Source organism: Neofelis nebulosa, chromosome 8, assembly GCF_028018385.1.
Source record: "Neofelis nebulosa isolate mNeoNeb1 chromosome 8, mNeoNeb1.pri, whole genome shotgun sequence".
Classification (NCBI taxonomy): Eukaryota; Metazoa; Chordata; class Mammalia; order Carnivora; family Felidae; genus Neofelis; species Neofelis nebulosa.
Window position 1 is genome coordinate 25688679 of NC_080789.1, and position 12744 is coordinate 25701422.

Consider the following 12744-nt stretch of genomic DNA (forward strand, 5'->3'; position numbering starts at 1 on the left):
TGCCCAATACAACCTTTCCACTGAAATTTTTTCCTGACAAAGGCCCGACCTTTGTTGCCCACTCAAGTAGAGATTGCCTTGTCTCCCATACTCCCTGTGGGAGATAAGACTGAGTCAGGTTAGCATTCATTCATCTGCTTTCTTAGAATAGCAGCTAGAGACCAGCTCAGACAGTAAATAGATGGGTAAAAACTTACCTTCTCAAAATGTTTCTCTCACCTTAATTTCCTATTTTTATTCATCATATCCTTCCTCACTCCAGTGAACTAGCCCTTTGATTTTACTGAGACTTCAAATGCTTTTGACTTGTTTTGTTCTATTTTGATCTTACAAAATGGACTCCTGCCCTCCTCTTCTACTTCTTGCCTGGTATCCAGGGTCGAGTACATCAACTACAATCTCATCAACTCATTAAGTTCCTATGACCTTCCTGATTACCAACACAACATGAACCCAACCATCCATCTGATCCAGCCCTATACTACAAGTATCCGTTACAGAAAAACTTCACTGGAGTGACTGGATCCTACATTTGACCAAGGCAGAGTACCAATAATACCAGGCAAAGTAGAAGATAAACAAATATAAACTATGGACCCTGCACTTCACTATTCAACTGGGGCCAAAAAAGTTGGTCCTCTGATGTAGAAAATGTTCAAATATGCTTTATTTTTAAAATTGCAATATGTTATTCTTCAACTATATATAACAATACCTCTTAAAACTTACTGTTCCAGTGCTGGCAGATACTTTTCTTAGACCGCAGGCTCCAGTTTAAGAGCCCCACTTAAAAAGAGTTAAAACAAGCTCAGTATTCATAAACATCTCCATTTCAGCTCTCAAACAGAAGGAACACCTGCTTTTGTCCTATGTTTCTAGGTTCTGGGCTGAAATCAGACAAAGTGAAAACTACAAATGACTCCCCAAATCATTCTTTCTCTGCTACATTCATAGCTATAAACTATCCTTCATGCTGCATGTCTTAATTTTGCTGCTACTTTCCAGTTAGGACACAAGCCAATCATCACAATGGCAGGAGAATGAAGCTTGCTGAACATGGGGACGTTTTCTTATTTGGCTTCTAAACTTACTCATTCAGCAATGCCTTCAGATGGAGCTGAAAGCTGCGTACTGCTGTGTGAACGTTATTCAGTTCTCTTGACTTCTGCTGAGTCTTGGATAAACGCTGTGGTACTGACTGGTGCTGAGTTTCAAAGTACCGATAAAACTCATAGCTGCGTTTAAGCTCTTCCAAACAGGCAGAATGAGCATGAGGTAGACCTTGAGTCACATCAGATAAAATACAATGAGGCAAAAGTGCTGGAGTAAGTAAGGGCCCAGGAGGTGAATTAGCTGTAGAAAGTAATAGGGCTAACCGTCTGAAGAACTCTGAGCTCTGTGCCACCCAGAGTTGAAACAAAACCTAGAAAGAAAACGGGACTACATCAATAAAAAAAACTGATCAAAATTCAAAACAAACCACTAATTTGTTTATCTTAACTTCTGGTTAAATTTCTCACTTTATCCTAAGTAATGAATACGGCTGAGCTTGAACTAACCCTCAAGACTGGCTGAGAATGTTTGATCAAATTATGTAGTCATGGCATGTGGGAACTTCTAATACCAATATAGCATGTAATACCAGTATATATTTTAGAACAGTTCTATCCCAGAAAAGAAGTGTTGATAATGAGATACATCTATTGTAAATGAATATTCCTTGATGAATTATTTACAAATTTGACACAAAGTAGGAAAGAAGACAGTAGGAATAATGGACCTATAGAAGCCCAAAGAAATTAGTCAGTGATACATCCAGAGTTTAGGATTCAAAATTATACCATTATTTTGGCTTAGAAAACAGCTAAGAAATAACATAGGAGTGCATGGGTACCTCAGCCAGTTAAGCGTCTGACTTCAGCTCAGGTATTAATCTCAGTTTCTGAGTTTGAAGCCTGCACTGGGTGAGCTCAAGCCCCGCTTCAGGTGAGCCTCACTTCTCTTTCTCTCTCCCTGCCCCTTGTGGGATTCTCTCTCTCCGCCGCTTTTCTCTGCCCCTTGCTCACTTGTGCCCGCTCTTTCTCCCTCTCTCAAAAAGCCAAAAATAAAAATAAAATTACTACTGGAATCTTACCACACACACTGTTTTTCTAACTTGCTTTATTTTGTTTCTTCCATTGTACAATTTTTCGACTACTAATCCCAAAGAATATACCAATCTCATATTACTTAGCTTTTAATTTGTTTCCAATATTTACTGTTGTAGTAATATCATGAACATACTTCGAGTATATTCTGATTACTTATCTTTAAGCTTAAGATTACTGAAGAATACGGTATCTTTCCGAAGATTGGTATTTATTAACTGCTAAAGTGAGCCAATCTATACTTTTATTAATAGTGTGTGACTACTGATCTTCACAGATAATGAATATTATCAACTTTCAATAACCTTGGCAAAATGTCTACTTATTACTAACGAGATTGAATTGGCTATTTTTTTTTTTTTTTAGAGAGAGCGAGTGAGCGAGCGAGCAAAAGCATGTATGAGTGGCGGAGAGAGGCAGAGGGAGAAGAGAGAATCTTAAGCAGGCTCCATGCTCAGCGCAGAGCCTGACACAGGGCTCAAATCCTGCAACCCTACGGTCACGACCTGAGCCAAAGTCAAGAGTCAGACGCCCAACTGACTGAGCCATCCAGACGCTCTGAAACTGAATTGGCCACTTCTAGTTCTTCCTTTGTGAAACCAGTTCATGCACCACCTATCTTGTCTAGATTTAACATAACTTAGTGTTCTTTATATAGAAAGAATTCTATCTACCTTTGTTAGAAATCATTGCAATTTTTTTCATTTAGAAGCTTAATTCTTATATAGTCAAATATATCCTTTTATGTAGATTTTCCAAGGGAAGATACAGATCTTATATGCTGTTTATCCATGTTTGTTAAAACAAGTAGTCATAAAGTCACTCATGCTGGTTTTCTATTAATGTAAACTCACTTATCTATAAACTCTGATTTAACGCAAGATATGCTTACAGTAAGAATTTTAAGTATTTTGATATCAGAATATAAGGATCTCCTCATTCAATCTTTATGATGCTCTCAACTTTTAAAGACAGCATCACATACATCAGGAAGGCTATTATGATGACGGTTCAGCAAGGGACCGGTGTCCCATTTACATTCAGATAGCACAGGCACAATCAGAGTGCAACTGTCTTTTCTTCAGCCCTTTCCACAGGCAGAGTACCTTCAAAGCAGGAAGGCTGAAGCCATCTGTAAGGTCATGTGCTTCCTCTTCTGAAATCTGCTCTTCACTAAGGCCCAGGCCCAGCTCCTTAAAAGGCACCACACAGATGTAGTTGGTTACATTGTCACTCTCAGAGTTCAGGGGGTAGGTTAAATTAAGTTAAGGCCTTTTCATTAAAAGTATAAAGGGTACAGTCATATCATCCCAAATTACCTTTACTCATCTTTATTCTGAACTTTGACTGGAGGTGATTAATATCCATTAAAAAAAAAAGAAACCAATCTTAAAATCTACTATATTAACAAACCTCAGGTATCTTACTACTAGTATACATGTGAATAAAATACCTTCATCTCTAAACAGTTAAAAGTTCAACTCTTTACAAGTGCTAACGTGCTAACTTAGTTATTTTTGACAAGTACCTTTTGAAACTATATTGTGTACTTCGCTGTATTGTGGCTCAGGCCCTTTCTACACTACAGTACCTACTTTTCTCTTCTTCCCAGTGCACAGGCTGCAAAACACCATTAGCACTAAGCCTGTTCTATCTAGGTTGTCCCACTCAGACTACTGGCCTGTTTCCTCTTTCTCTTCCTCATGGGTATCTATCAGCTTAATATGTGATTTTTTCCGCCTTCAACAGTTTTTATAAAGAATATATCCATACAATTCCTTGGGGTGCCTGGGTGGCTCAGTCGGTTAAGCGTCCGACTTCGGCTCAGGTCATGATCTCACGGTCTGTGAATTCGAGCCCCGCGTCGGGCTCTGTGCTGACAGCTCAGAGCCTGGAGCCCATTTCAGATTCTGTGTCTCCCTCTCTCTCTGCCCCTCCCCTGTTCATGCTCTGTCTCTCTCTGTCTCAAAAATAAATAAACATTAAAAAAAAATTAAAAAAAAAGAATATATCCATACAATTCCTAATACTGAACTACTTTTATATTTCCAGCATACTCCTATTTGATCATATAATATCTTAATATAGTGCTATCGCAAATATATAAATATTTCACTTAAATATTTTGTATCTCCATCTGTGAGATTGGTCTAGTTTTTTATTCTTTATAATACATGTTTTGGTATTGCAATTACAGAATCTTCATAAATAAAATGAGGTAGTAGAGGCCTCCTAACCTTTTCTATGGTCTGAAATAGTTTTTTAAAAAAACTATAAAACCATCTGAACCTGGTAGTTAAAATTTCCTTTATTCATTTAATTTTTTTTTTTTTTTTTTAAATTTTTTTTTTCAACGTTTTTTATTTATTTTTGGGACAGAGAGAGACACAGCATGAACGGGGGAGGGGCAGAGAGAGAGGGAGAGACAGAATCGGAAACAGGCTCCAGGCTCCGAGCCATCAGCCCAGAGCCTGACGCGGGGCTCGAACTCACGGACCGCGAGATCGTGACCTGGCTGAAGTCGGACGCTTAACCGACTGCGCCACCCAGGCACCCCTCATTTAATTTTTAAACATGTAATATATTCACAGGATTGAAAATTCATAAGGTATAAAAAAATTCATAAGGTATTAAGGGGCACCGTAAAAACTGCTTCCTACCCCTGTCCCTTAGCTACCTCATTCCCCTAGCTAAAGGCACAGACGATAACTGTGATTAGTATCTCTCAAGATAACCTGTATGTCTCTTTTTTTTTTAAGTTTATTTTGAGAGAGAGAGAGAGAGAGAGCGAAAGAGAGCGAAAGAGAGCACGAGCAGGGGAGAAGCAGAAAGAGAGAGGGGAGACAGAGAATCCCAAGAGGGCTCTGTACTGTCAGCGTGGAACTGGATGCTGGGCTTGACCTCGCAAACCACAAGATCATGATCTGAGCCGAAACCAAGAGTTGGACACTTAACCAGCTGAGATACCTAGGTGCCCCTTCTTGTGCACCTTTCAAGATACTTTATGCATGCATAAAAGCAAATCCAAATATAAATATGTATGTGGATATATACACATACACATATTCCCTCATATGTATTTATAATCTCCCATATATACAAATAGTCTCATATATATGTGTATGTGTGTATACACACACACTTTTACGCGCAATCGAAGGGTAGCATAAACAATGCTGTGCACTTCATTCTTTTTTTCAACAATTTGGATATCATTCCATAGTAGTGCATCAAGAACTTTATCACTTTTCTGTACCTGCAAATTTTCCATTGTTTACATAAAATCAGGTGTTTTCCTTTCTTTCTTTCTTTCTTTCTTTCTTTCTTTCTTTCTTTCTTTCTTTCTTTCTTTCTAAGTTTATTTGAGAGAGAGAAAGAGAGAGACAGGGAGAGAGAGAATGCATGGGGGAGGGGCAGAGAGCAAGGGGGACAGAGGATCCGAGGTGGGCTCTGTGCTGACAGCAGAGAGCACCATGTGGGGCTCAAACTCATGAACCATAAGATCATGACCTGAGCTGAAGTCAAACTTAACCCACTGAGCCACCCAGGTGCTCCCAGGTGTTTTCTTTTTTAAAAGTTGCTACCACAAAGTTCTATATACTGTCTCCTTATAATTATTTTAATTTCTTCCATATCTATGGTTATAGCTCTGTTACTAATTTTGTATATTTGTACTCTTTTTACTTTGACCAGACATGTGAGGGTTTATACTGCTTGGTCTTTTTGAAGAAATAGTTGGTGGATTCTTTTTTATTTTGATTCCTTAAGGTTTCTTGTGTGGTAAATATGTTCTGGTTCCTGCCTACCTCTGAATGTCACCTAATGCCCCAACTCCCAATTTACTGTGCTCCAGACATGATGGCCTTTTTGCTGTCCTCCAATCCTGCTAAAATAACTCCTGTCACAAGATCTTTATACTCACTGGTCCGTCAAACTGGAACATGATCTTTCTCCTCATTACAATCTCGTTTTATTTTATTTATTTATTCTAATTTTTTGTGTTTATTTATTTTGAGAGAGACAGAGAGAGAGTGGGTGGGGGAGGGGCAGAGAGAGAGGGAGATGGAGAATCCCAAGTAGGCTCTGCATGGTCAGCGCAGAGCCTGATGTGGGGCTCGAACCCATGAAACTGTGAGATCATGACCTGAGCCGAAATTAAGAGTCGGACACTTAACTGACTGAGCCACCCAGGCGCCCCATAAATCTCATTTTAAATGTCAACTCTTCGGGAAGGCCTTCCCCTATCATCCAATCAAAAGCAGTAACTCACCAATCACTCTATCCTATTCTGCTGGGTTTTTATACAACAGATATGTGAAAATCTCACTTTTTTATTCATTACCTCATCCACAAGAAGGTCAGAGTCATGAGTACAATGATCTTGTCTTGTCCACTGCTAGGTTTCTATTACCTAGAAAAAGTAACTGGCACAGGAAACTCATAAATTTGCAATCTCTGTTAGGTTATCCCTTTCTGCTCCTTCACCCCTCACTAAGCTAGAAGTATTCTGAGGCAGGGACCGTGTCTATTATGTGAACCATCATATATCTAGTGATTAGCATACTGCTTGGCACTGAGTTTATTCTCAATACTTGCTGAATGAGTAACTACTTGAAGTTCACATGCCATACTACCATACCCCTATTTTTTTCCCCTATCTTTGCTTCATTATACTTGGATGCAGACTTTTATTATCCTCAAGGTCAACTCCTTGAAAGCATTCTCTGACCCCTTAGGCCAAGTACATTGTCCTACTATGTTGGAAGGTACCCTGGGCACTTCTGGTGTATTATGAATTCCAGTTAATCTATTGAGTATACTCAAAAGTCTAGCACATAGCAGATGGGTACTCAGGCAGCATGGGAATTGAATGGACAAGTTCATGACTAAAAATAAAATGCTTTAATTTCCAAAGAAGTCATACAGTTAAAAGAGTATATATATACGTATATATATATATATATACGTATATATATATATACGTATATATATATATACGTATATATATATATATATATATATATATATATATATATATATACATATACATATAGAAAAGGTTTTAAGACACAACTTCACCTCTCACTAGTCGTGTAACACCAAGCAAATCACACAAAATGGAGATTTTATTTAGTTTTTTCATAAAATGGAGATAAGATCTAGCTGGAAAGGTATATACAAAGACATAATAAAGCACTCTGTAAACGTTAAGCATATTTATCCATGCTACAGTACCCCAAATACTGAAGGTACAAAGAAGTATTTTTGTACTCTATTTACTCATAATTTAACTTATCTATGAATCTTAACTGAAATAAAGATCCTACATACCTTTATTTACTGATTAACAGAACTAATTTCCTGATTTAGTAAATGTAAGTGACTGACTTATTGTCATGCAGTCTGAGTGTTTATTATACACCAGGCACTGTCTAAGCACTTTATATGCACTAACTTATTTGATGTCAACAAAACCACAGGAAGAGTATGTTGTTACTGCCATTTTTAAAATCAATAACGCAAGGTACAGAAAGTTAAGAAACTTGCTTAAGGTCACCTAGGCAGTAATTGATAGAGCCAAAATTTAAACTTAGCCAATCTGACTTGAGAGCCTCTGTTTCTTCAAAGGGGAAGGATTTCCTGTTACCAGTTTATTTCCATGTCATGACGCAAATTTGTGTGTCCAGTAACTCTTAAAAATGTCAGACCTAGCAAAGCCAGGTTCTTCTGACTTTATTCTTTGGACCAATAGAGGGAGGGCCTTCAAGTTTTTCCTCAGTTGAAATAGCCACACGAGAACAGAAAACCTTTTTTCCTGTCTGTTATTGTTATTCCCCCTAGACTGCATTTCCAGTTTTAAAATAGAAGTGATGATGGAAATTAGCTCCAAAATAGGCAATCTCAGTTCACACTTAACTTTTACAGGATGCAGCTATACTATCTATATATTCAGGACTCTGGAAGCATATTTATTCTTACATGAAGACAGAAAAGGATATTTTTTCAGCATATATAGGGTAGCGAGCCTTGCTGCTTGAAAGTTGGCTCTTACAGTTCTGTAGACAGCTTTCCGAAGACCGAGGAGATGCTGACTGGGATGCTGTCCAGCTTTATTAAATGGGCAAGCAGCACTGACCCTGTCAAGCAAACTTGAAAAGTAAAATGTGATACAACTGTACAGGTGTCCTAAAGTTTTTGTTTTCTAAATCCCCAATTCTATTCAACTTAGAAAAAAACCTTTTTCATGGTTTTTATTAGAAAAAGACTGTAAATATCCCAGATCAGGTCTCATAAATAGCCATTTCCCTGATACATGTATAGCCCCCCTCCAAAAAAAGACAAATGAAAAATCAAAATCTCAAAGAGTAAAGGCTTCTTCTGATACGGGAAACAATATATTTTAGTCAAAATATGGTAGAAATGTAGAATACTTAGGTAAGACATTGCAACTTTTTGATATAGACACTCTACCTGCTAAAATATACTAGAGTGGTACTGCTTTACATTTAGTTTTTAAAACCTGTATCTACAGTAAGTATGAAAAGTTTTACATTCTTAATATGCATTTACATATGTTCATCACTCATATTTTTGGTCACTTGTACAGAACAATGAAATACTGGATAGAAATACATTCTGTACATTCATAAAAGTAGGGTAAAATGACTTACCCACCTGCTGCCACTGGCACTTACCTACTCAAAATGAAGTAGGGGACGCAGAGAGATAACAGGACCAGTGGCCAACAGGGGAATGCAAGTAGAAAGGCAAAGGAAGGGTTACTAGGTAGTAGCATAGCTACTCTCCAAACTATTCAAGAGGAAGCACATTTCATAGTACTTTCCAAAAGATAAATGGGGAGTACCTATTTGCAACAATGATGTATAATATATCATGCTTTGTTAAATGAAACATAGAATGATTTCATATTACATAGCTATTGGATAATAGTTTTTCCACCTAAGCAGCAACCTCTCCCAATAGCAATACAAAATATTGGAATTTATAAATTTCTTACAATATAACCACAAATTTGCAAAACAAGATACCTAAATCAAAACTTTAAAAATGTTAACCAAACCATAACGTATTCAGACATTAAAAATCTATAAAAAAAAAACAAAAACAGAGGACAATGACTGATAGGCTTAATTTAAAATAAGGGAATGAGGCAAAGAATGGTTCAATTCTTCGCTAGAGAGGACAAATTAAGGCAGAACAACACAGCACATGTTTTCAATATATGGAACTCTTGTGTGCGCTCCATATTACTAATAAATCAGTTTTAAAGATGAACATATTTCTAAAAAAGTTATGATTCAAGATTTATTGTTGCTCATAATTTTTCTCAGTCCATTATCCAGTTAGATGGAGACAAGTCAAACAATTTTTTCCAACATTTCTTTTGCCTGACTGCATGTCAATGGATAGGAATCATAACCCGGAGGTAAGTCATGTGTAGCTGGCCCATTTTAGCTCTTCGTGACAATTCTAGACATAATTTTTAATGTAAGTTGGAAAATGACAAAAAGCACAGAATCCTCTATATGTGCCTAAGCATTAATTGGACACATAGCCATTTAGCTTAACCAGTCTGCTCAGTGAAATACTGTACAAATCAAGAATGAAAAGGACCTATTACTTAGCATTGTTTTCAACTTTTAAAATCTAATGCTCAAACAACTTAATATTTGTTATGCTCTATCAACAAATAGACTTTATAATACAAGGACAAATATTAACAGACACGGAGAACTATTACATTTTGAAAGACACAGAAAAAAAAGTTACAAAATCTCTCTCCTGTTTTGGGATTGTTTAAACACTGTTCTAAAACACAACAGAGTAAAGAATGAGTGACTACTAGAGATACTTTTGCTTTCCTGTTTTGTTATTTTCCAGATATGGCTTTTCTGTCAGGACAGTTTAAGTGCTATTCTAGAGCACAGCAGAGTGAAGAACGAGATTACTACCCAAGGTTCTTCTGCTCTCCCTTTTCGTGATTTTGCAGATATAAGTAATTAAGAGTAATAATCATTCTTCATCATATACTTACTTTCTCCCACCTACAGACTGGAAAGGTTATGTAAGTTAAATAAATGATTAAACTTACTACAGTACTACTGTCATTTGTTAGTGTTCAGCAGGAAGCCTAGCAGACTGGAAACAAGCTCTAGAGTCAGATGGAATGGACCTGAACGTTTGTTCTACCATATGTAATTGTGTGCTTTTAGTTGTATACAGAATTACCTAGCAGAGTATTTGGACCATAATTCGTGCTCAATAAACATTAACTATCCTTTTAATAACAGAATAAATATCCTATATATCCTATACCTTAATATTTAATTAAGACTGGACTACAGTGGAGAGTATTTAATTTCCTGTGGGAATGTGAATATTTGTTTGATATACTGAGAGTATCAGTGCCATAATATCTGCTAACATTTACCTAAAGAATATTATTAATGCATGGCAACATTTTTCAAAATGAATTCAAGTCAGATACATCTATCATTTAAACTGAGGAAAGAGAATGTCTGGCAGAGAGTAAAGGAAACAAACATTTGTTGGGTAATTTTGCATGCCAGCTTCAATATTAGGCTCTTTTTGTATATTAACTCATAAGAAATCACATAACACAAATAATCATGATTCTCTAAGCTCTTTGGTTTCTCAAAGTAGATAAGCAGAATCATACTACATATTAAATCTAGCATATAATGTATTCATTCCTTCACAGTTAACAGACTTTATTAAGTGCTAAAGAAAAAACTTACTTTTTTTCTGTAAATGCAACACAGAAATGAAAATAGGTAATAAATACTCTAATTTAACTATGTAGTAGAAAAGAATTATTTAAAAAATAAAATGAAATATGAACTCACAGTGTAAATCCTCTGGAAATGACTTCAGTTTCTTGAATGAGACGTAAAGCTTTTCTCACAAGATTAGTAAAAGCTCGGCTATTTGTTGCCGTATCTTCTAAACGGACAATGTATTTTTTTAGAGTTACTTGTAGTTTGGCTGTCCTCCAGAATCTCAAAGCTCTTATAATCAGATAAACAAACAGGATCACTCCCCATATCAACCAGGAAGATACAATCCACCAAGTGGGAAGCATAATGAGCAAACTAATGAAGGCAAACAGCACTGAGACATCCCTATAACACAGAAACCAAGAAACATGATACCCATCAGATTAGAGAAGGATGTGTTACTTTAGTCCATAATTCAGGTTTACTAAAATAGACAAAATGCTAGTAGCTTCTTTGTAAACTATGACTTTAAAAAATAACATTTAAATAAGTAATGTGAAATAGTTTTTTAAAAATCTAGCAACTAAACAACGGTGTCTTAGGTATTAAAATCTAAGCTAATAAGTTTGTAAAGAATGTAAGAAACAGGTGTCCTCTGAAATGACTTTTTGTTTAAAGATAGGGACTCTTCTGGGGTGCCTGGGTGGCTCAGTTGGTTAAAGTGTCCGACTTTGCTCAGGTCATGATCTTGCGGTTCATGAGTTCAGGCCCCACATCGGGCTCTGTGCTGACAGCTCAGAGCCTGGGGCCTGCTTCAGATTCTGTCTCCCTCTCTCTCTGCCCCTCCCCTGCTCATGCTGTCTCTGTCTCAAAAATAAACACTAAAAAAAAAAAAAAAGATATGGACTCTTCTAACCTAAAAACCAAGTACAGAGTTTAAAATCCAATTTAAAAAAAAATTTTTTTTTTAACGTTTATTTTTGAGACAGAGAGAGACACAGCATGAACGGGGGAGGGGCAGAGAGAGAGGGAGACACAGAATCGGAAGCAGGCTCCAGGCTCTGAGCCATCAACCCAGAGCCTGACGTCGGGCTCGAACTCACGGACCGCGAGATCGTGACCTGAGCTGAAGTCGGACACTTAACCGACTGAGCCACCCAGGCGCCCCTAAAATCCAATTTTACAAATTTAAAAGTAAAAATAATTGTTACTAATTTTTAACATTAAAGTACATTTTAATATTAAGATAGTATCAGTTCTTTTCCCAAAGTCAGACTCTAATTATTTGCACAGAAATAAATATCTCAAGAAAATATAAGCATTTTTCCAATCAGAAATAATATGTACTTGAGTAATTGTTTCAAGTTATCTAATAAGCATCATCATAAATCTGGAATACACATACTGCAGCTGATAATATGCACATACTTTGTACTTTTTCACTGCTTTAACTAAAGTAAAAGTATATATGAAACTTTTTAAATCTAGGCAAATTACAAATATATAGACTAAAATACGTCTTTTAAGCAATGAAAGCTTTGATAAAAATGTAATAAGAAAGAGGTGAATATACGGAGATGTCTCTTAGGATATCTAAAAAAACATCAATAATACTTAAAGACAGTTATAATCAAATTATAAAGAAAGTCACATGTAAGAATGCTTCCTAATAAATATTTACCTGTTCTAATTTCCCTTGGAATCCTTTACTTTCAGGTGATATTGGTAACATCATAAAGCAAAATCTTATCCTATACTTTCATGCATGAATAGTGAAGTCTAAAAGTATTTACAGGCCTCAGCGTTGCTTAATCACACCTGTGGCTAAAGCAAACTTA

General features: G+C 36.5%; 2 protein-coding genes across 14 annotated transcripts in view; one reads left to right on the forward strand and one right to left on the reverse strand.

The window, feature by feature from the left end:
* The window catches only part of LOC131519062 (uncharacterized protein C3orf20 homolog), a 189313-nt gene that overhangs the window by 148218 nt on the left and 28351 nt on the right, over positions 1–12744 (forward strand). The window lies entirely within an intron of this gene.
* VEZT (vezatin, adherens junctions transmembrane protein) overlaps positions 1–12744 on the reverse strand; it is a 79680-nt gene that overhangs the window by 28717 nt on the left and 38219 nt on the right. For 6 of the 11 annotated variants that reach the window (XM_058741739.1, XM_058741737.1, XM_058741745.1 and 3 more), the window contains 4 exons: positions 11036–11311; positions 8147–8284; positions 3254–3401; positions 1092–1423 (listed from right to left, as the gene is read on the reverse strand). In XM_058741739.1, the coding sequence (XP_058597722.1) occupies positions 1092–1423; positions 3254–3401; positions 8147–8284; positions 11036–11311 (894 nt within the window). Of the gene's footprint in view, positions 1–1091; positions 1424–3253; positions 3402–8146; positions 8297–11035; positions 11312–12744 lie in introns of all 11 variants that reach the window. The other 5 variants (XM_058741740.1, XM_058741738.1, XM_058741736.1 and 2 more) reach the window with 1 other exon arrangement.